Raw genomic sequence first — 23,726 nt, forward strand, 5'->3', positions numbered from 1 at the left:
TGCGCGCGGCGGCGGCGCCGGGGGCAGCAGCGCTTCCTGCGGCTCGCGGGGGCCGCGCGGGGCCTCCCAGAGCCGCCGCGGCCCGGCCCGAGCGTGAGGGGTGAGCGGCGAGCGGGGGGCGGCCACCGGCACCGGCACGGAGCCGTGAGGGCCCGCCGGGCTCTGCGCCTCCTCCCGGCGGGCCCGGGGCCTTTCGCGCGAGCGGGGACCCGGCCCACCGTGTGTCGGTGTCTGCGCGCCGCTCGCTGGTTTAGCGCGGCCCTTAGGAGCTGCGGGAGGCCGCCCGCCGGTTTGGCGTGGCTTTATTTTGCCGCTTGGTTGGCGGCTGCACGGGGATCGGCAGAAGGCGCCCTTCCGAGGCGCGGGGCAGGGGCCCGGTGTCCCCGGGACCGTGTCACTGTGGGGCGCCTTGCCGCCCTTGTGAGGGGAACAGTCACTAACGAAACTGTGGGGCTTTAGTTTCTGATGGTAATCCGAGCTCGCGTCGCCGAAATTCTCGTGGTTTTGTTGGCTGTGTTGTTCTGCTTTTGTAAAATCGTTTATCCTTGTGTTTAAGCCTTTTTTTTTTTTTTTCATATAAGCTAAGAGTAAAAACTTACACTTTCACGCTTTGCTTTCTATCTCTCTTAGGCTAAAAAAAAATAAAACAGTTGAAATCCTCTTTATGAAACCGATCCTCGGTCAAGTGTAACTTTTGCTGTATGGTCTCTAAAGCCCCCCACTATGCCAGCAGCTACCGTAGACCATAGCCAAAGAATCTGTGAAGTTTGGGCTTGTAACTTGGATGAAGAGATGAAGAAAATTCGTCAAGTTATACGGAAGTATAACTACGTAGCTATGGTAAGTGGGGGCTTGATGTCTGTCCAGCAGGTCGCTGCAAACATCGTGACTTTAGCTGGGGTCAGGAAACTTGCTCATCCTTTTAGATTGAAAGCATAAGGATGTCTTGATGTTGAATTAACCCTGATATTTTACCTTTTTACAAGTTAATTTTACACGCAGCACTCTTCAGCTGCGATCTGTTTGGTTGTTGTGCGTTCAGGTTTTAATTCTGCTCTTGCAGGACACAGAATTTCCAGGAGTAGTTGCAAGGCCAATTGGAGAATTCCGAAGCAATGCAGACTATCAGTACCAGCTCTTACGCTGCAATGTCGACTTGCTAAAAATAATCCAGCTAGGACTGACGTTTATGAATGAGCAAGGAGAATACCCTCCAGGCACTTCGACTTGGCAATTTAATTTTAAATTTAACTTAACGTGAGTATTCGGTTTCTGTGCTGCTAAACCCGTGTTTCTCACTTAGTGGAAATGTGTAGATATTGTAGCAGGTTTATTGTCTATCTGATTTTAATATTGCAATACCATAAACACTCATCTAAGGTCAGCTTTTGTCAGCCCAACATCCTTTCATCCCTCATTTATGTGCAGTTTGTCTTACTGTTGGTAATGTCAAAAATGCTAAGCAGTTTTAAAAAAAAATAAATTGTGGAAGGCATTTTATACTTAGTGCAAGAGTTACCTCTGTGTTTTCCTGTTTAGCATTTCAGAGTGCTTCTGCCTTAACTTAGTTTAACTCTTACTGGTTGTTATAGAAATCACATATTGTTTCTTGATATACTTTAAATAAAAAATACCAACGCTTGAAGGAATAAAAAGTAAAGTTCCTGAAGTGACTAAAAAAGTACGTTAGATGTTGTCATTCTGAATTATTTTGTCTAAAGCGCTGGTTAAAAAGCAAGCTGACTTCTACTACATTAGAAAAACACCATGAACTTCATTTCAAAATGTGATATTTTTATCAGTAATAAAACTTTGTAAGCATAAACCTCAGTTTTTCAGGAGGATCAAATGCTTATCTGGTGCTGGTGGTTGGCAGGTTACTAGTACCTTGATTTTGTTTTTTCTGAAGTAAACATAATTGGTCTGATAGATTTTCATATGTTGGTTATCCATTGGCTGGAATATCAGTACAAACACTTCTGAGACATTGAAGTGTGTTCAAGCCTTAGGGTTTTTGGCAGTTGTGTTACAAGTTGAGAACTGGACAACTTTATATACATGAGTTAAATTCACAGCCTACAAAGGAGGTTACAGAACAGACCTTTGTTTTTTTCTGCAGATGAAAAGACTTGTTTTCAAAGTAGTTGGGGTTCTTAAGAGGAAAGCTGCTGCTTCCTCTCTTGATGTGTGTGTTCTTTTAAACAAGCAGTGCTGTGGATTGTCACAAATCAGTTTGATCTGAGCAATGACATGCTCTATTTAGTCTTGTGTGGATTGTCTCTTGAAAGAAAAGAAAAGAAAGCACAGATTTAATGTGTTGGTATCTCTGAACTTAGCTGACCATATGAATTCTGGATGAAAGTTACTTATTTTCTTAATTAGAAGAATATACTACACCTACTAAATATGAGAGAAAGAGGAATGAATTAATAACTTCCAAAATATGATCTATGAAGAAGGGCCTGTGCTACACTTCATTTATATTCTGAGCTTCAAAGGTCTGCTTAATATCAAACAACTGAAACCAAAAGTAGTTTTCCATCTATTTGTGCCAGAGGCTGCAGAGATAAGACAGCTTTAGTAAGGCAAGATACAGGTAATCACCAGATTACCTTGCTACTGGTTGATTGGGGAGGGTTATAAAAAATATAAACTTGGTAAGTACTGCACGAGAAATTAGTGTGTGTGTGTGTGTATATATATATGTTTCTTTTTTTTTATTTTTGTCTGTTTCTAAACATCATTTTGGGAAGTGGCACTGTGCCAAGTGTTTTCCTCCTAAAGCAAAACAGCTGTTGGTTTTTCCTAAAAGGTAATTTTTTGGGGGGGTGTGTGGTTCCAGCCAGGTCTTGTTTTAGTGTGCTTTTAAAGAGCATAAATATTTCTCTGAGCATACTGTGCACCTGATTAGTACAGAGCAGGAGCTAGAATGAAACCCCCTTTTGGTGAAATGGTTTGTTTTGGATGGGTTTTTTAATGTATTATGGAGATAGACAGATGTTGAGAAGCTGATGTCTCAGAGCTGGAGAACTAATGAGCAGCTGTGTGGGAGGGAGGAAAAAATGTGATTTTTTTAATCACATTTTTGTATCATATGTATCCTAGAGATACATCTTGAGGATGTATCTCTATGTTCTAAAGAATGATCACTTGCTATTAGGAATAAGGAATACAGTTCTTAGAGTTCTGAGGTCTATGAATATTATAGTAATCTAAGGTTTGATATATTGGTTGTCTTGTCTGGGGTTTTTTGTGCTTTGTTTTGATTGGTTTTTATTAAAATTTAAAATTGCACACTGAAGAGACTTTGTGGAGTTGTATGTTGTGGACAGTAAAATGAATTTCATTCTCTAAGTGGATTCATGCTTGCATCAATGTTTTTCCTCATTTAACCATTCTGTGTTTTTGTAATGATGATACAGTTAAAACTTTAGGGAGAAAATAAACTCCAAGACATGAATTTCAGCATGAAATCCTTATACTGAAAAAAAAAATACAGAGTTAAAGGGAATAAACACAGAGGTAGGAGGGGATGAAACAAATCATAGAGGAATTTTTATTTCATCCTCTTAAATTTTAGGTCCAAAATAGGTTTTTGAAGTTGAAACAGATTGTTTAGAAAGAAGAAGTTAAGATGCCTTAATTTTAAGGATTGACCAGATGGAGTAAGTACTCCATTTCCAATTTTATTGAGAAACAAGTCCTGATGAACAGGTCTAAACATTTAAATAAGCTTAAATCACAAAGAACTTTTGAGAAATATTATCTACAGAACTAATTCAGTACTGGGATCTGTCGTGTGTTTCTCATAGTTCTGTAAGTTCAACTGTTACATTTAATTTGTCACAAATCAAGTGATTTATACAGATATTTTACCAAATAAGTTCAATAGATGCACTTTCATCTGTAGGCTTGCAAAAGAGTGGTTATAGGTAAGTGGAAGAGGAGCAGAAAGTAACTTTTTTATGAAGATGGTAAGAATGGAGGTGCTGGGAATGGTGAAATGATAATGAAGGTTAAAAAAACCTTAGAAAATGGTTGGTTTTGTAATTAACCTGGAACAAAGTAAAATTGGTCCTGTTCTGTGCTAGTGAAGTCTGAGGAATAGCAAAAAAAGAAATGTTACCTCGCTGAGACTTGTAGATTTTGGAATTTTACTTTTCCTCTTTGTTTTTAGAGAAGATATGTATGCTCAGGACTCAATTGAACTGTTGACGACGTCTGGGATTCAGTTTAAAAAGCACGAAGAAGAAGGAATTGAGACTCAGTACTTTGCAGAGCTGCTTATGACATCAGGAGTTGTATTGTGTGAAGGAGTCAAGTGGCTTTCCTTTCATAGGTAAATCCTGCATGTGAAATATTGGAGGTTTCATCATCTGATTGGTGTTGGAGTTCTAGAGCTTGGATTTCACATCTCCTGACTTTCAGGTGCTGTTGTGTCTGTAGCCCTTATCTCGGTTGGTAAGACTGAGGAAATATTTCTGCTGGAATACCTCTAACACCATTTTGTATTGGAAGAATAGAGGGTTTCCAGGAAACACAGGGGTTTTCCTGGTGTTTTTAGCTTTGGTGTTGATGCAATAACCAGAAAATTGTAAAGCTGAAAAACACAAAATTGCTAAACCAGCAGATGGCGTTGTACACGTGCAATATTAACAGAAACATTGCTAAAAGCAAACTATTCCTCAGCAGTCCTTGAGGAAATACTGTTTGTTTCATGGGAGAGAGTTATCAATGGTCTACGAAGCACTCTTAAATTTGTTGTAAATCTCCTGCTAATCTAGGCAGGAGAAATTACTCAGCTTGGAAGGAAATCTCTGATAAACCTTATGCATGTATTTCCCTGCTTATTCCATTAAAGGAGTCAGTCTCTCAAGTAGAAATAGAAAATGTGAATGCTAATTCTCTATGAATCTGTCATGATACGAAAGGTTTTTGAGTGTTAATAAGATTTAACACTTTCAAAACATACACAGTAGTTGTTTAGCTACCCAAAAGCCAGAATTTTGGCAAGCAACTGTGTCTTTGAGGGCTTATTGCTATGTAATGCCCTTGAGTTGATGTCTTTAAATGCTGGCTTCTAAGGAAGTCAGTAAGGTAAAGTGAATAAAAAAGGTTAAAAATAAATTAGTCTCAGCTAAAAAAATGTTTATCTTTCATGCTGTATTGCTGGGTGGCATGTAAATGATGAAATTAGAAAAAAGAATTCTTCATCCATAAGTATTAATAGTTGGAAAAAACAAAGGCAAATGGAATTAGAGAAGGATTTATTCAATAAACAAACTAAAGTATTGTTTTTGCAAGGAATGTGTGACAGTAGTAGAAGAGTACATAACATTGCAGAAGTTGTGGTTTTGATTTGTTTTGTAGAAAGAAGTGCTAGGCTGAGTTTCCAAAGCAGAAGGGTTTAAAAGAAAAGACAGTTAAACAAAGAAGAATCCTCTGAGCACAGTTGTCACTTCCATCTTCCTCTTAACAGCTGTTTTCAACTCACAATACAGCTCTAAAATAATCTTACTCTTGCTATTTTGCTTCTAGAATAGCACCTTGGGGAAGAATACTGTAACAAGAATGCCTTAAATTGTGTCAAAATAACCACAAAAAGTCAAATCAGCATTAAGTTTTTCTCAGCTTCATAAACACAGTATTGTGGGCTCTTATGTGTATATTTGTGATTTTTGTGGTATTGCCTGATGACTAAGGGCCCAGTGCAAGGCATATCTGAGCTGATTTCTACCCTAAAAACTTTAGATTCTTTCTAAAGCATAATTACATTTAGTGTGTGTAATTCCTGACTAACAGGTTGGTCAAAGTGTAGAGCAAGCCAGGTGCAATAATGCCATTTTTTACTGGTGCAGCTTATGAAGGGTTTGGAAATGGCTTCATTAATCAAAGTCCAGTTTCATCCCTGCTTAAATGAGTTTTTGTTGAGGATTTCACTGAACATGCCTTCAGAAATTCTCTTAAGACAGTTGTTCAGCAAATGTTTATCAAACACTGATTATGAGAGTATTTAAAGCTTTTGTGCTTTTCCAGACCTTGTTGATATGATCTTGTGCACAAAATCCTGGAGTAGGTGGGTTAAATTCTGAGAAAACCAAAATTACACGAAGCTATAAATGAGCATGGGTCATATAAAATGTGCCTCAAAGAATAGTGAACAGCTGTTTCTAAACACATCTTTGGTTGTGATTCTGTTCTGTCAGTGGAAGCTTATGCAGCTCAGTTGAAAATTTGTTCCATTTAGGCTCTCCATGTGATATTCTTTGACAACTGATAAAGCTGTGCTTGATAGTTGCTGAGTGTGCTATTGCCTCTGTTTCTTTAAAATGCTTAAATTACTACTAACTCTTAAAATTTGAGTCCCATATTAAGGGGGAGAAGGGAATTACTGCTTCCTCAGAGTGTGAAGTTTGGTTTTCATTTTCTGGTCTTTTGATTCCCTTGAACTTTGAATGCAGCTCCTTTCTAAGCTCTTTGCTTCTCGAGTAGTTCTCTCTGTGTGCTTTTGATCTCCGCATTTGACGTAGCTGCCTTGGCACCCTGACACGTTGGCAAATCTGTGTGGACCTGCAGTTCTGTCAGATAGGAGTGAAGAAATATTTGCACTGTCATAACACCAGTTCTAGTGTGTTGCAACTTCATAGACAGCTTCATCCAGTCTGGTGTGTGTGCATTAAAACGTGTTTGAGTCAATGAGAGAGGAGGGGGAAGCCCTGAATTTGTGATTTTTGTCACAGTCAGAAGAGCTGTGAGTGCTTGACAGTGTAGCAAGTTAGGAAGCTGAAATGCTGATTTTGGGGATGTTCAACTGTCTGCCCTGCTGAAGCTTTGAGTTGTGTGTGTAATCTCCTTTGTCTGCCTTTGGAGGGTCTGTGAAAATGTGCTTCTTTGAAAACAAAAGCCCAGATGTCCTTGGGCCGCTGCAAAATTCCAAGCTAATGTGTTTCAATAATCATTTGTGTCTAACTGATTTCAGTAAAATTTAAGCTGTTGGCTCATTTCTGTTGGTCTTTTAAAATGAACCAAAGCTTTCTCAACTCCTGCAAGTTGTAATTTATTTCAGATGACTCAGATGATGGTGCTTAAGTAGAATTAATTGTTAATTTGCTATCTGGATTCTTCCTTGATAGTAAGGGAAAGAAATTGAGGCATGTTTGATCTTTACTCTTGTTGCCTAGAGATGTCCATGTTCAGTGGGAAAACAAAACAAATGTCTGTAAGAGTTAAGTGCTTGTGTTGTGTAGCTCCACAGATTGTGTGTTGCTGTGCTAAGCAATTTCAGGTGATTATATTAGAAATGGCACAAGTTTTTTAAGGCAAGCACACCCCTTGTGCTCCAGGGTATAAACCAACCACTAATCACTGTTAGAGGGTTAGAAGAAAACTTCTTTAATGAGCAGGTAATTACATAATTGCTCACCCTGGACTTTCTTTGCCTTCTCTTAGCATTCAGCAGTGGCCACTCAAAATTTGTTTTACTGGATCTGTCTTAGTCTTGAAGTGACAGTTTTTTATACCTGTAAGCTTGGATTTGCTACAATCTCCAGGTGAAAAAAAAGTGTAATTCTCAGTCAAAAATGCTATTTGTAATAGCTTGCTCCCTCTCCATATGGATAGTAAAGGAATGTTAAATTTTCTTTTCTTGAAGTACTTCCTTCTTTGAAGAAATCAGAAGTGCTTGAGAGCATCTGTTTTCTATTATTTTATTCATACACATTTTTTTTAAGACAAATCAAGAAAGCTTTTTTTTGAAGAGGAGTAGCACTAATATGTTTCTTTCACTTTAAAAGTTTTAATATGACTGTTACATTTGAGCCTTGAGGATGATCAGGAATTCAGTCAGCTAATAAATTGTAGACTCCAAAGGTGTAGTCCTGAACGGTGTTTTTTGTGTCTTTTTGAACAGCCTTTTTTGCTCATGTGGCTTTTTCTCTGCTTTCTTTTCCTTCTTCTTCTCTAGAAGGCTTTATGCTGATATGGACTTTCCCACCACTTCCCTCCCCCTTCAAATGATCTAGTAAAATTAAGTCTTCCAAAGCTACTGTTTTGCCAAGTTCACTACAGTTTTTACTTTGTAAGAGTCAACTGAAATACTTCTTTATCTTTGGCTCCTTTGCTCCCTGGCCAGTGGTTGTTGCTGTGGAGATTGGAAGGTGGCCAGCACAGCTTCAAAGTAGCAGATGCAGTGCAGGATTTGTTAAACATGAAATTTCTGCTCAGAGCACTGGAAACCCCCATGGGGGATCTGCAATAGTCTATAGTTACTGTAAATCTTGTATTAATGGACTTGTAGCAAACAGTCCATTTACCTCCAGTGTGTTCAAGGTTTTTCTACCCTCTGTCTAGAAACTCAGAGTATAAAGGTGACTGAGAGAACCTTATTGTATGCAAAAGGTTCAGAAAGTAAACTTATTTACACTGAGTGTGCAAGCTGAAGCCTTGAGAAGTCGCTGCTCTTTGTGGATCCAAAATCCTCACAGGATCAGTGCTGTAGTGCTCTTAGATTTGTCTTTTCTATTGCTTATCTCACAGCTAAAGATCCTGGCCAGTATTTACCAAATTGAAAAATTCTTGGGTTTGAGTGTGACCCTTGTGTAATCGAGAATGAACACAAAGTCTTAAAACTAGAATTTTGGAACCTGTAGTGGGCATCTGCTCACTTGAATCATTCCTCAGCTCTACGCTGACTTTCCTTAAATAGCAAAACTGATGAAGCCTTCAGCAGAGGCAGCCCTGCTATGTGTTTTCATCTCCTTTGTTAGTACAGGCATTAATCACTCCTCCATTTAGTTCAGTGCATAAGCAGTCCTGTGAGTACAGCAAATAAGAACAGATGAGTTTCATGGTCAGGTCATGAATAATCTGGTTTGTAATCGCTGCCCTCCTGGGAAAAACTATTAACGAGTCGTCACTGCTTTTTGTGTGGTGGTGTTCAGTCCTGCTTTAATACCTGATATCTGTCTTTCCTGTACTTAACCCTCTTGTTTCCTCTCATAACTTTTTGTAAAAGTACGTGGTTTCCCTGTTACTGCCACACCTCATTCCTGCATCCTCTTTTATTCTCTCGAGGTGTGGAGGAGGAAGCCTTCCCAAACTCTTCCCTCTTCCATGTACACACTCTAATACCACTGTTTTTCTAATGAATAAGCACTGCTCAGTTACCTTGCTGCCTCCTGCAGACTTATATGTGCACACAAAAACCTTGCCAGCTTATTCATTGCCTCCAGAAAGAGTAATAGTCTACAAGCTATTAAAGTTTTTAGTTGTCTGTGTGCTGATTTAATTGGAAAAGTTGAAAGACAATTCCTCTTCTTTGTTGCTGAGGGTTAGACTTTCCTCCAGGCATAAACATGCATTGGCTCTGGAAACTCATTAATCTTTTGTATTTCAGGAACTGTAGAAGTCTCTGTCTGTCTCAGTTTGTAGTGAGAAACTCCAGTCTGTGTGAAAGGAACCAGCTCAGGAGTTTTCTGGTGGAAATTCTTGTTATCAGATGGAGACCCAGCAGCCCTACCTTATCTCAGGGTTTAGAGAAACTCCTGTAGACAGATCTTCTTGCATCTTCACTTGGCCTCAGTCAGACCAAATTAAAATGTTTTCTCTGGAAGCTGCAATGGGGCCATTTATGTTGAAGTTTAGGGGGTTTTTATAGAAGTTGGTCTTAGTTGCATTGAATTTAAACAGAATATCCTGTCAATGTGCAATGAAGACTTGATGTTGGGAGTCAAAAGGACGTTCCTAAGTCACTTGCTTACGTTGTTTTTGTTATTAATTTGCAGTGGTTATGACTTTGGCTATCTAATCAAGATCCTGACAAACTCCAACTTACCTGAGGAAGAGCTGGACTTCTTTGAGATACTGCGGTTGTTTTTCCCTGTCATCTATGATGTCAAATATCTCATGAAGAGTTGCAAAAATCTGAAAGTAAGTAATTTGTTAATGGTTTGGAAGAAAATTTGCATGTGGAGGCAGAGTATGTCATGCTTAAAAATACTTTCTCTATTTTTACTGTCTGCTTTTTCTTTGATGTTGCATATTAAGCATTGTCTCAAGCTTTATATATTTATTGTTAAAGGCATTGTTAGAAGCAAGAGCACAAATCAATTTTTGTAACTGCTTGCCAGTTGAAAATACATTGAAACTGTATTACAGTGCTTTGTTGATAGATGATAAACCCATGTTTGAAATTAATTCTTCATTTCCTTAGCCATAAGAATTGATGGGTCTCATATACTCTTATTTCCTCATTGTGCAGTCCACCTGAGGACTGCAGTTATCTAGGCAGAGGTAATTGCAGGAAGATGATGTGGGAGTGTCTTGGGAAGAGAAGTGAAGTGAAGAATGTTTCAGATGGCCCCATAAGCAAAGATAAACAACAACATATGTTCAGGGACAACATGTGACTTCTAGGGAAAAAAAATGAACTAGAAACTAATCTCTCATGTCAGGCCAGCAAGGCTACTAATTGGCAAACGAGTGAGAACTGGAGCTAAGTGTGTGAAGGGGAAGACAGAAGTGCAAAAAAGATCCTAAAGGCACTGTTAACAGCTTTACTTGCCAAAGAGCTGTTCAGAGTCTGGACTGCTGCTGGAGTGTAAGGTGCATCACTCATCTGAGGCAGTTGATGATTTGTTGCTTTTATGGAAAGTAATAAACTCTCTAGGATTTCTTAATGATAACCTGCAGGAAGAAGAGAACACTCACCTTAGTACCATCAAACCTAACTAAGGAATGGCTTGTTCATTGTGCTGAGCTACTGAGCTGTGTGCTGCTCATAGTCTTGTTTCTTTCTGAGAGGAACTAGCAGAGTGTGGCACTTTGAGTAGTAGCCTACTTTGGTGGGAGGTAAATTGTGTGAATCCTTTGTTAATCAAATTAATGTTGAAAATACAGATCACTCTTCTAGTTAGTAAGAAAAGTTTACTTACCTGTGTTCCTGTACAGTTGTTCCTGGTCTAATCATCTGGGCAAATGGCTGTGCATTGGGGAACATCTTTAAAACACTTCTTCTCCACAGAGGCCAGGAGTAAAATTTAAATGCTCCTAAACTTCAGAAGTCTTAAATTAGGTGAGGGGGTGGGGGTGGAAACCTGCCCCAAAAGTCCTCACTTTCTCACTCCCAGTGAAGCAAAGCAGAGCATCTGGTGCCTATCTGGTGACACATTTTGCAAGAACAGAATGTATATTCCAAATTTAGTGACATAGAAGAGGTGACAAATTGATGTTCCATGTCACCATTCAGAGGTGACATTCCCAGTGGGCTTGAGTAAAGAGGCTATTGTAGTTTCTGGCATAATTAAGGCATAGTTGTGTGTAACCTGCATTGTTTAGAGACAGTAAGATATTTTTTTTTTTTGGAAGACAAGAAAAGCCTTCACAGGTCTTATTTTGGCAAACCATAAGAACAAGGGCGATTTTTTTTTTTTTTTTTCAGAGCTGAATATGTAGGTCAGCTTTCCTGCAGTCAATTTTGATCCACTCACCTAAACTGCAGACTGATAGTGACAGCAGGGAAAGGGAAATGGACTGTTTTACCCCTCCAAATTTACCAGTGATGAAATGATGGTGGATTTGAACTGTACTGAGAGAAGCTGCCTGAAACAAATTACCAAACATTTAGTGTTGTGGCTCTAAAAATGCGTGTGCTGTCTCCTAATGTGTGTCACTTTTGATCTTTATTAAATTGCAGTGAATTGAACAGCTGTGCAGTTGTCTTTTATTGACTTGTCTAAGTTACTTTTTTGTAGGATAGTCACTGATCTGCTGTAGGTCTCCCACTCTCTGCGCCCACACACCCAAAAAAGATTCTTGGCATTGGAAAGAGAAATAGGCTTCAGAACTGGAAATCTGTTTGATGCTTTTTTTGTGGAATTAAGTACTCTGTGAATTTACAGTCTGTTATTATGACTTTACTGGCATGCAGATGGAGAGTTGACTTGGGATAGTAATGCATTATTAAGAGTTAAACTCTTGCTTACAGTCTAAAAAGCTTTTTAGGATAGATAATTCCAAACCTTTTGATAATATTGGCAATCCTAAGTAATGTAGATTGGTAGAAAACTTGAAACTTGATTGTTGGAAACTTGCTTTTAATTCGGGGTTTGGTACAGAACAATAAGCTCTGAGTCTGTGCTGTGAAATGACAGTTTGAAGTAGTTTTGCTGTTGATCATGGTTGTGTGATTGTGTAAATTATTCTGTGGCCTTTTTCTTGGAAGGTTGATACTCTGAAAATTTGGGGAGAATTTGTCCTTCTCCAAGAGTGAAGCAAATGCATCTGGATTGCAAAAGTCTTCCCTGGAAGAGAATCTCAATAGTCTAATAATTTTCTGTTCTGGTTCCATCCAAGACAGGGTGAATTTTTGCAGTAGCCAGGAAGGGGCATGGCAAGGACATGGAGGTTATTCTGTGACACCTCAAATAATTTTTCTGGGTCAGGGTAATGTGGTGGAGGGAGTGGTCAGGTATTATTGTCAGATGTTTCTGTGGGTGAGCAATAATGTTTCTTTTCTTGCACACTCTATCATTAGTATTGTTGCTATTTCTGTTTGTGCTATCTTCCAGCAAGTGGTTCATATCTCAGCCTGTGATCTTCACTTCTTGTACCTCCAGTTCTCCTCTCCAGTCTGCCGTGGGAGAGGAGAGGAGTCAGTGAGCAGCAGTGTAGTTGGGAGTGCTTTTAATGGAAACACAAAACTGGAGAATACCATTCCTCAACCATGACAGCCTCACTTGGCACCCAGTGTGAGGCATGGAGGGTTGAGACCTGATCAGAGGAGATCAGAAACAAATTTCATCTAAGCAGTTGTCCTATTAGATTCAGAGCCAATGGTCACAATGCTGCTTAGTCTGTTTTTGTGGATGTGGTACCTAACCCTGCATATGTTTCTATAAATGTACTACGTGCCCATCAGGGTGCTCTTTTTCAGATCAGGATTGCTTTGTTGATGTATATTGATTGTATGAACTAGAGTCATGTTTATGACATCATAACATCAAGGGCAGTGAGGATTATTTGGGGAATTCAGTGTATTCAGTGCTGCTCTCCTACCCTTACCTTGGGTGCTACCTCTGGGAGTCCATTGCTGATCATACCTAGTTTGTGGGGAGAATGAGGAGGATAGCTTTCCCCAGCTTTGTGTTACCTTTTTCTCCTTCAGGCCTGTTAGAGTAGCTTCTGATAATTTTGAATTTCCTTTGGATGTTAAGGAAAACATGTTCTTGCTCCTATGTCAGCTGTGTCTCCTCAGTGTGGTCTACACCATGTTTAGAGTCAGTACAGTCAGCAGTGTGTCTAGAATCAGGACAGAGATTTTTAGGAAGTTAACCAGAGATCTGGCCAAGGGAGGATAGTCATGAGTAGCTTGGAATGTGGGAAAAAATGGGCCATTTCTTTTGGAAAATTCTCTCCTCCAGTGTTTTGAGAGTATCACTACAGGAGCTTGATGAAGTGACAGAATATTTGCAAGAAGAATGCTGTGGCAACTCCATAAAGAATCAACTCACTGAAGTGTGCTAGGCCTTGGTTACTCTTTGCTGGATACAGTCCAGTGGCAGCCAGAACCCTTAGGGGAAGAGGAGGAAAGCAGATCAATAGGTGCTGTGACCACTCAAACTGCAGCTGAACCAGAAGAATAACTCATGCTGGTAACAGTCACACCTACAGAGAAGAAGAAAAGACCAAATCAGTTTGCATAGTGAGAGATCAAGAGGAAGTAGAGCTTTCACAAGAGGAGGAAGAGGCAGGGCCGGAGATAATCACCCAGTTCCTATCCCTGGGTGAGTTAAGTGGAAAGATTTCAACTCCTAGTCATGAAAGCCCCAGATGAGCTGTCTGCTCTGAGGCTGGAATATCATTGCCCACAATATGAAACTAGATGGTAGTGGAGCCAAGCAAGTGGTATCCCAATGCTGGTGGGGATTTGGGAAGAGGATAGAAACTCTTGGCCTCTGGAGATGACTCCTATGAAGTGTGAGAGAAATGTATTCTCTCATGGATCTCTAGATAGTGGTGTGCCCAAGCAGATGCAATGCCATGGAGAAAGATGTCCAGTACCTGAGAGAATTAGTTGTGCTGGAGGTGATCTGTGAGGATTCAAATACCATGAAGTCCCCTGTAGATTCACAGGCAAGGTCCATTGTACACAATCCATGGTGGCAGGAGTTTGTATGGAGCACACCATTGTCATTCACCAGCTCACTGGCATTGATGTCAGTGAAAGAAGGAGGAAAAACAGTCCTTCAGGTGACAGACTCCATAACAGGAAGATCATCTCTTTTCCTCCTTACCACCCTGCTCCTTGGCTGTGGAAAGACAGTCCAAGACTGTGGACAGATTCAAAAGGCTCGAGGAAACTGGGCAGATGTCCCATGCCCCACCAGTATGGACCAGAGTCTCTGCTGTTGAGATACACAGAGGCTCTGTGTACCCTTGGCATAGATTACCTCAGGACCTAAAAGGGCATAGATGGGCTTTTGGGGTAGCTGCTGTGGAGACAGAGGGAATTAGCTGAGTAACTTGCCTCATTTCTCAGAGGACCCTTCTGCTTTGGAACTGCTGAGGGTCAGGGAACAACAATTACCAGTCTCTACCACAGCAGTGCACTGTCAACAATACTGCACCAACGGGGTGCTCCGTGACCTTTGTCCATGAGATGATTTGGGAACTGGAGAGCCAGGGAGTGGTCAGCAAAACCCACTACCCTTTAATAATCCTGTATGACCTACTGACAGTGGACTGTCATGGCCTGAGTGAAGTCACACCACCACTATGTGCCACTATGCCAGATGTGCTGGAACTCCAGTATGAACTGGAGTCCAAGGCAGCCAAGTGGTACCACCATTGATATTGCTAATGCATTTTTTCCCATTCCTTTGGCAGCAGAGTGCAGGCCACAGTTTGCCTTCACCTGGAGGAGCATCCAGTACCTGGGACCCACTGCCCCAGGAGTGGAAGCAAAGCCCCATGATTTGCCATGGACTGATCCAGAGTGCACTGCAAAAGGGCGAGGCTCCAGAAGATTTGCAGTGCATTAATGACATCACTGTATGGGGGAACACAGCACAGGAGGTTTTTGAGAAAGGGGAGGAAATAATCCAGATCCTCCTGAAGGCTGGTGTTGCCATAAAGCAAAGTCAGGTCAAGGGATCTGCCCAGGAAAGTCAGTTTTTTAGGAGGGAAATGGCGAGATGGATGTTGTTAGATCCCAGTTGATGTGGTCAACAACAGAGCAGCTAGATCCCCCCGACCAGCAAGAAAGGAACACCGGCTTTCCTAGGTGCTGGGGTTTTTGGAGGATGTATATCTCAGATTACAGTCAAATTAAAAGTCCTCTATATCAAGTAACCCAGGAGAAGAATGATTTAAAATGCATTTCTGAACAACAACAAGCTTTTGAACAAATTAAATGGGTGATTGTTCATCCGGTAGCCTTTGGTCCAGTCTGATGTTTCACACCAGACAAGGTGTGAAGTATGTGCTCCACACTGCAGCTGGGGAGAGTGGCCTTCCTGCAGCCCCTGTCAGAAGGTACCTGGAGAGAATTGAGGCTGACCTCTGAGTTCTGGAGTTGGGGGTACAAAGGATCTGAGGCCTGCTAAGCCCCAGTTGAAGAAGAGATCCTGGCATTTATGAATGGGTTTGAGCTGCCTCAGAAATGATTGGCACCAAAGCACAGCTCCTTTTGGCCCCCAACTACCAGTGCTGGTTGGATGTTTGAAGGGAAAGTCCCTTCCACACACCATGCCACTGATGTCATGTGGAGTAAGTGGACTGATTTCAGAAATAGTCTCACAGACACCAGGGCCAGAGAGCATGGTATGAAGTGGGTGTATCATTGTCCTATCATGCACCAAAAAAATAAGATAGTACAAAGGACATTAAAAACATTGAAAGCAATGGGTGGTGGAACCCTCTAACAGTGGGTTCTACATGAAGTAGAGGCCAGCTGCTCACTGAGCTGGCCTTGCCCAGTCAAAACCTCCACATAGCACACATTGAAGGGGATAAAATCCCTGGTGTGCATATGAGCAACGTGTTAGGGGAAGACAGTTTGGATTAGTCCTGCCTCAAGAAAGGCAAACCCATCTGTGAGATTGTTTTTACTCAAGGAACTGGTTACACATTCCCCACAGAGGCGTGAGGAAACGTGTACTTCAAGGGGATTTCATTTTTGGCTAGGAACAGTTTGTAATGTTGAATTTTATAATATTGGTTGCTGAATGCCACTGCCACTGTATGCCATAGCTACTGTGGCCAGTGAGTGTGGAATGGTCCACACAAAGCACTGATGAGTTCCTCCTGATGCAGATTGCAGTGAGCTGACAGCACACCAGCCCTCCTGCCCTGGAAGACATTGGAGTAAATAAAACCCACAGCAGTGCACTAAATTAACAGACATCTCAGAGCAAAGGCCATTGACTAAAGAAATTATACCTGTGCTTGTGTGTGTGAATATATATATATATATAATTGGAAGTTACAAGATTTGGACATGACATAGACAGTGTAGAATAAGAATAAAAATGTCCTGGTTCCAGCCAGGACAGGGTGAATTTTTGCAGAATTTTTGCAGTAGGCAGGATGGGGATGGCTAGGACATGGAGTTATTCTTTGACACCTCCTGTCATTTTTTGGGCATGAGAGAAGGACTCCCTTCTGGGTCAGGGTAGTGTGGTGGAGGGAGCAATCAGCTGTTGTTAGGTGTTTTTGTGATGCTCAAGAGAGACTAAAACTAGCAATAGCAGTGCCAGGTTTTCATGTTAGTTTGTAGGTGTTATTTGGGAATTGTATTATTGAAACTTCCATCTTTTTAAACAAAAACCTGGACCCAAACATGTTGCCATAAGATTCAAAGGAATTTTTATAATGTTTGATCTGATTTTCAGTTTACACTCCTTTATAGCTCCATGAATTTTAATTTTGACTGTTACACTTTTACTGCTTCACTTCCTGTACTTGGAACAGGTTAAGAGTGCATGGGAAGGTGAATACTAGGCATTCTTTATTTAAAAGCATTGCCTTTGTGCAACCTTTTTGCCTTTCAATGCTTATGGCAGCACTAAATATTCTGTCTTTTTTTTTTCTTGTTAATCTTTCTAGATCTTTAAGAATGTGCATGTGCTTCAGTCTTGCCAGTAGCTTTATAGCTTAATGCATTTTAAAAAGAGTCTTTGTGCTTACAGCATTAAAAGACTGTGGTTACAGTGTTACATGTCTGTCCTTCAGCTGATCAGTGTTATCCATGTAAAACCAAACCAAAATTAGACAGCTTTGCTCTCACATGTAGAAGCTATTACTGTTTTGGTGAGGACACTAAAATGATGTTTATTTAGTCAGTTTGCAGTTAAGGGGATAATTTTTCACATAAGCTTATTGAGAAGAAAATTTCCTTCAAAGCTGAAGAAGTTTTATCCTTTAGAGAAGATAGATTTGCAACTTTGGTGTGTTCTCTACAGCCCTGTAGTCTCCTTTTAAAGCATTGTATCAACAGTCATCTTGAAGGAATTGTGAACTAATGACATCTGGTTACTTCTGTTGGTTGCAGAGACTGCTTTATTTAGTCAATACTGACATAGACTAATTAACACTGTTTGATATAGAAAGTTTGATGCTCTTGGTATGCATTTATCTGGTATAATGACTGTTACAGCTAAAAAATGCCTGAGGTGGTATGGCCTGTGTAACAGATTTTCCCAAATATAGCTGTTCCATGTTCTAACTTAACTTCTTTCAGCATTTTAAAACAAAAATGTTCTGTTTTTCAGGGTGGATTACAAGAAGTGGCTGAGCAGTTGGAGCTGGAAAGGATAGGACCACAGCATCAGGCAGGATCCGATTCCTTACTCACAGGAATGGCCTTTTTCAAAATGAGAGAAGTAGGTGGACATACTGTTTTTATTTCCATTGTAGAATTGCTGATTCTGATAAGTCTGTGGTATTTTAAAGAAGTTTTTGAAGGGCTTCAGGGGTCAATCCTTTCTTGACAAATACGAGAACACCTGTATTATTTCCTGAGGAAGTGTGAACCAGCCTCACTGATTCCTTGCTTTGCTGCTGTGAGTATTTTTTCCCAGTTCCAGCCTAAGCCTGACTTTTGGATTTTTTGTGAAGTTTCGTTTTGGGGTGTTTATTTTCCTCATCTGTTTTGCAGGGTGCCCTTTTTTAGGTGGCTGCTGCAGTGATTTATGAACTGCTGAAGCCAGACTCCTTTCTGGGCAACTGTACTCAAGCCAATATTTTTTTTTTAGAGCTTTTGCTCAGTATAATATCCAGCTGGTGTGTACTGCTGCTTGTGGCAGGCTGAAAGATGAGGAAGGAGTGTATGTGAACCACATAGAGCTAAACTTTCAGGCTAGAGGTATATTAAATAATGACTTCCAGGCTGCTTTGGAGAATTTCCATGCATTTCATTTCCCTTGCCATTGAGCAAAGCACAGTTTAACTAAGGTTCTAAAGGTCAGGCAATTCAAGGTTTACACCAAGAACAGTCAGGTCTTATAAGCTTCACATTTCCTTGGGATTTGTCTGCATACAACAGGAAAATATCAGGATATTTTGCATTAGCAGCATAATCAAATGTCAAACAGGCCTCTTCTGGAAAGCAGTTGCACTGAACAAATGCCAGTGCATCAGATCATGGCATTCTGCCAGCAATTCAATGCCATTTACCATGTCAAAACAGATGGCAATATCAAACCTCATCATTTAATCACATTAAGTATTATATGCTGAAATCTGCCTTCTGGAGTCCAGCCTCTTGTATGAAGAAGAAAATGACCACAAGACTGACAAATATTAGTAGTGACACAGCCACTGAACACTGAAGGATGCTGGTTAAGCTGGTTTGCTCATCTCAGCACTCTGTTCTGCCTCTGCTGGAGCTGCTGCAGTTGTCCAGCAGGTCCTGGGCTCCAGATGCACTCAAAAGTGCATCCCATCTGCTGCTGTCTGCCTGGGATTGCTAAACTTCCACTCTTGGATTTGTACCCAAATCCAAAGCAGAGAAAGGGAAGAATATGATAATCACGCTTAAGATGCAGCCTTTCAAGTTAGTTTTCTAGAATAAAGGTTCCAACCCATGATAGTTTCTTTAATGAGATGCAGTTTGTGTTAAGTGGCAAACTAGCTGGTTGAATTTATTTTCTAAAAGCTTTCACCAGAAGTAGAAATCTCAAATTAAGTTAGTGCAACACACTTACTTAATTAAGCCAACAGACATGAACTGATAATGAATTTTTTCCCCAGTACTTATGAATACTTTTGCAAATGCAGCATTTCTAAATAAGGACACAGTAGTAACCAGAGAGAAATACATTTAATGTAGATTTTTTTAAGCTTTTCAGCAGAGTTCAGTGTTTAAAAATGTATTTCTGAGTAAAAAGACTTCACTTTTTGTGCTTTTTGAGGCACAAAATTTTGTTACTGATTGCTGTGAAGGAGAGGCAACTTGCTTGCTGGGTCTTGGAGTACCAGCCAAAAAAGTTACTGATCATTTTCTTTCCATCAGGAATACTTAAATAATGAAAATTACAAGAGTAGAGTTGTTATTTTTGGCTTTTCCTACCTGTTTTCTTTCATTAAGACCTATGGGGGGCTGTAAAACTTTTAATTAAAGTCTCTGATTCCTGCAGTACAGAACTTTTCATCCTGACTGTGCTGCTAAAAGCAAAGCTTGAAGGGAGAAGTCTTGCTTACACATAGATTGTGTATTGCATCCATTCTCTTCCTGCAAACTTCTGCCTGTCTTAGATTTCTGCTATTTATGATGATTCAGGGTGTGAACCACTGAGGTGTCCAGGAGTGCTGTGAAGGTTTTAGGGTGAAAAATGTTCGTGTGTGCCTTATTTTTGCAAGATAATTTGTGATTTTGTGCTCGAAAACCCAAGTCTGCAAGGCAGAGTATCAGAATATCACAGGCTTTATTTTGTCTTCCACTGAAAGGCTCCATTTCCAACTTAGACTTGTAATGTGTAAATGCAGTCTTGGTACAAAATTTTGCTGTTCCTCATTAAATGAATTCGCCCTCTGTGAGGAGCTGAAAATGCATCTTTCTACATTTCTCTAAAGTCTACAATGGTGTTCTCGTTTAGGGCAAATTTTGGGAGGAAACCTCCCTCTAGAAAAGCAAATTCAAGCAGCCTCTCCCCCAATTGGTTTGGGAAAAGTGGAAAAAACCAGTTTATTTAACAAGCAAAGAATTCACAAGCATTGAAAAAAGAATAATATTAAGCAATAAAACCTCCTGTTGTTCTGAAGAGATGGCAAATTGAGAAAGTCCTTTTGGGGTGGGGTAGCTCATCATGCTCCATCTCATATCAGTGAGATATCATCTCCTTGTGCTGGAAAATGCCACGTCCCAGGCTCTGGTGGGCCACAGCTGTGTGCTCCTGGTGCTCCTCTGGTTTTCAGTCCTGAGCAGGCTTGAACAGTTCCAAGAAAAACAAAAACCACAGTCTGGGGAACTTCTCTGCCTCAGCTAGCTAGAAAAAAACTTATCTAAAAGCAAAGGAGAGCTCTCTCCAGCAGCTGTCTGTGTGAAGGAATGCAGGGGAGCAAGTGCAGGTTCTGCAAACAAACTGCAGGCTCCTTCTCTCCCCTTTGCCCTTGGAACCAGACTGAGAGGTGCAGAACTCAGAATCCAGCACAAACAGAATGACAGCTGGGGATACAAGCATCATAAAGTCACCTCAGGACAAGTGGGGTTTGTGCTCATAAATATAAATCAGGACATCTCTATTCCAAGACAGGTGAAAACTCCACACTGAGGAGAGGGAAGGGAATGGGCACTGATGATGGATGCTAAGCATATGGCTGTTGTAAGAAGTGCCACAAAAATCAGATGGAGAAATATCTTTGTTGCTTTTGCAGATATGTGAGTGATGAGTAATTATACAAAATTGTGAAAACATTGCAGTTGGCCATTTAATTGGGAGAGGTGCACAGGGGACTGCCTGTATTTCTGACAGACTTAAATAATTGTGTCATATAACACATTGTGATAATGTGTTGAGATTCAGTGTCTTATTATACTAATTATATCATCTTTTGCACCTTGGGATTTGATAGCTTATTTAAAAAAGAAAGTAATTTTGAAGCCTTTCTGCGGTTCTATTGAAACAAAACCTTTTCCTTAGCACTAACTCATATCTCTCTTTTAACTTTTTAGATGTTCTTTGAAGATCACATTGACGATGCCAAATATTGTGGCCACTTATATGGTCTTGGTTCGGGGTCATCTTATGTACAAAACGGCACAGGAAACGCTTATGAAGAAGAAGCCAACAAACAGTCATGACATGAAATGAAAGGCCGTCTTTTTGACCTCCACATGCTTGTATATAGGTTTTATCTCTGGTTGAACCCCTTGGACAATTAAGGCTTTTTTTTCCTCCCCTTTCTCAGCACACTTTCTTTTCTGCCTTTCTATGTACTAAACTTGACTGTTCCTATCACAGATTTTGATCTTAAATATTGATACGTCAAATTTTCTGGGTGACATTTTGGCCTCTCACCAAGCCCATTTGTAAAGAAGCATGTATAGGATCAGTGTGGCAGAGAGAAGGGGAAAGTTGAATGAGAATGAATATTCTGGTAAACTTGCCTACATCGTTCTTCCAGGTTTTTTTGTCTTTCCCTTCTCTAAATTAATTGGCTCTGATTATAACTAACTTCCCCCTTCATGTCTGTTCTTTCCAGTATGCAGGCGTTTTAGCTATTCAAGATTGTGGACCATCAAATTTGCACTTTAGAGAGCGACTTGACTCAGATCCTCTGTTTTATTTGAAGTTTGTTTTGTTTTTTTTTTCTTTTGCCCTCAGCTAGAAAACAATCATCTGCCAAGTTCAGCAGCTTCAGGCTGTATTTCCTTGGTATCTCAACCCACACAACGGGACTTATTTGCTGCATAATCTCTGTTTGTTCAAGCAAAACAAACTACTGAAATCATAGTAATTGCTCTTACTTTACTAGTGTTTGGTCATCTTCCAACATATCCTGCACATGTCAGCTGCTGGTTGGCCTGCTGCTTTAAAACAGCTCTGTGATGGGGAAAAAGAGGCTTGAAAAAACAGCTTTACACACTTCAGGAAAAGAACGGCTATGACTTCAGCATTTTGGCCATTTAAGCTGAGAGTTGAAGGATAATGGAAAAGTAGGAGTCTTGTAATGGCACATTTCCCTTGATTAAACTTGTGGCTTTTATCTTAGCAATGTACACCTCAGATATTTTTTATGAAGTCATATTTATTATGTACTTGATCTCATGATTTTTTGTAAGTCAGTTTAGTTGAAGATAAACCCCAAAGATCTGAAAAAATACTATTTAATTGAATTAGAAGGACAATTAAATCATGCTTTTTTGTAGTTGTTACAAAGACAGATGTTACAGATACTTGTTGTAATACAACAAAATATAAATAATTTCCAGCTAATAAAGTTGCCTGAGGAGTGTAATGCTAGTTTATTTTTGAGTATATCTTACAATATATTTTAGATATATTGTTTTCAAGGACCCTAAAGTTATGTTCTTAACCCTGCATACATAGCATATAACAGAGCAGTTGTGCAGGAAGGAGTTTTGGGATTGAATAGCTAAATACTAGCCTGGAATGATGGAATGCTTGACATTGTGTGTGTGTGCGTGTGTTTGACACCGAAATCAATGGCAGAAAAATCTCCAGTGTTCACCAATTACTCTGTTTTATCTTGTACTTAAAAGCAAAAACAAAAAATCAAAACACCTTTTTTTCCTCCTTGAATGACGATGATGTAACTGGGGCGGTCCTTTTTAAACGAGTAATTTGCATAACAGAGGGTATTTGTTTTTAAAGCTTTTGTAAATAAAGGCCTAAGAAATGTTTTCTTACATAACATCAGACTGGTGGTTTTGTTGCAAAATTTTTTCCTGGAATGTGTTTCTTTAGTCAGTTCAGCTCTGTTTTGTTAGGCATAGTTCTATTCTACATGCTGATAGAGAGGGATCTGACTCTCTGCTCCCTGACTGATTTCACATCCAGAGCAGAATTATCTTCATGGGTTTCCAGGAATTTAATTCTCACTGTCCTGAGCTGGAAGAGGGGTGATTGCAATTTCCTTCTGAGGCATCCTAATCCCATTATTATTATTATTTTAGACCATTATGCTTTAGATGATGATGACTTGTGTTTTAACTTCAGTTGTTTTTGGCTTTAAGGCAGTGGTAGTGAAAGCAGGATGAATTCTGACTGTGGCCTCCAGGGAAAGTTTGCACAGACAGGGAACGAAGAACTCCTGAAGTTTGATGCATTTGCTTTAAAGTAGTAGCTTTGCCTAAAGCATATGGATACAGCTATCTGGTTAACTCGAGCAGAAGGACTCTTTGAAGGACTTTCATGGGGGTTTTGTTTTGAAGTAGGTTTTTTAATCGTGGATCAAAGGAAGTTTTTAGAGCCTTGTGAATGTGTGCCTACAGTAAAAGTTCTAGTGCCGATGGGGATGTGCTTTTGAACATCCCATGTGCTGTGCTGTGCTTTTCTTTGCTTCCTGTCATAGAATCATAGAATGGTTTGGGTTGAAAGGAACCTTAAAAAGATCATCTAGTTCCAACCCCTCTGCCGTGCACAGGGGCACCTTCCACTAGACCAGTGTTTCACTTCAAAGAATTCTACTCTTGAGTTTTCTTCCAGTAACAAATGAGTTTCTCCAAAGCCACTGGTCAGCATGAAACAGATGATGCTTTATTCTGT

The 23,726-nt window shown here is 40.1% G+C and overlaps 1 protein-coding gene across 2 annotated transcripts; it reads left to right on the plus strand.

Annotated features, from left to right (window-relative positions):
• The first annotated feature begins 2 nt into the window (after positions 1-2).
• Positions 3-22,872, plus strand: CNOT7 (CCR4-NOT transcription complex subunit 7). Of its 2 annotated transcripts, XM_066316938.1 has the most exons (7): positions 6-100; positions 631-840; positions 1,064-1,257; positions 4,178-4,339; positions 9,783-9,927; positions 17,769-17,879; positions 21,170-22,872. In XM_066316938.1, exons 2-7 carry the CDS (start codon positions 724-726, stop codon positions 21,296-21,298), a joined length of 858 nt encoding a protein of 285 aa, XP_066173035.1. In that variant the 5' UTR covers positions 6-100; positions 631-723; the 3' UTR covers positions 21,299-22,872. The 2 variants fall into 2 exon arrangements, with proteins under 2 accessions (XP_066173036.1, XP_066173035.1); XM_066316939.1 differs by lacking the exon at positions 4,178-4,339 and having other exon boundaries at positions 3-100.
• The last annotated feature ends 854 nt before the right edge of the window (positions 22,873-23,726 follow it).

This window comes from Sylvia atricapilla, chromosome 4 (assembly GCF_009819655.1).
Source record: "Sylvia atricapilla isolate bSylAtr1 chromosome 4, bSylAtr1.pri, whole genome shotgun sequence".
NCBI lineage: Eukaryota > Metazoa > Chordata > Aves > Passeriformes > Sylviidae > Sylvia > Sylvia atricapilla.

Bases quoted from the DNA above. Each gene is read 5' to 3' on its own strand.
- CNOT7 (XM_066316938.1), top strand. From the start codon at position 724: ATGCCAGCAGCTACCGTAGACCATAGCCAAAGAATCTGTGAAGTTTGG. The intron at 1,258-4,177 runs GTGAGTATTCGG...CTTTGTTTTTAG, and splicing joins AATTTTAAATTTAACTTAAC to AGAAGATATGTATGCTCAGG. The intron at 17,880-21,169 runs GTAGGTGGACAT...TTAACTTTTTAG, and splicing joins CCTTTTTCAAAATGAGAGAA to ATGTTCTTTGAAGATCACAT.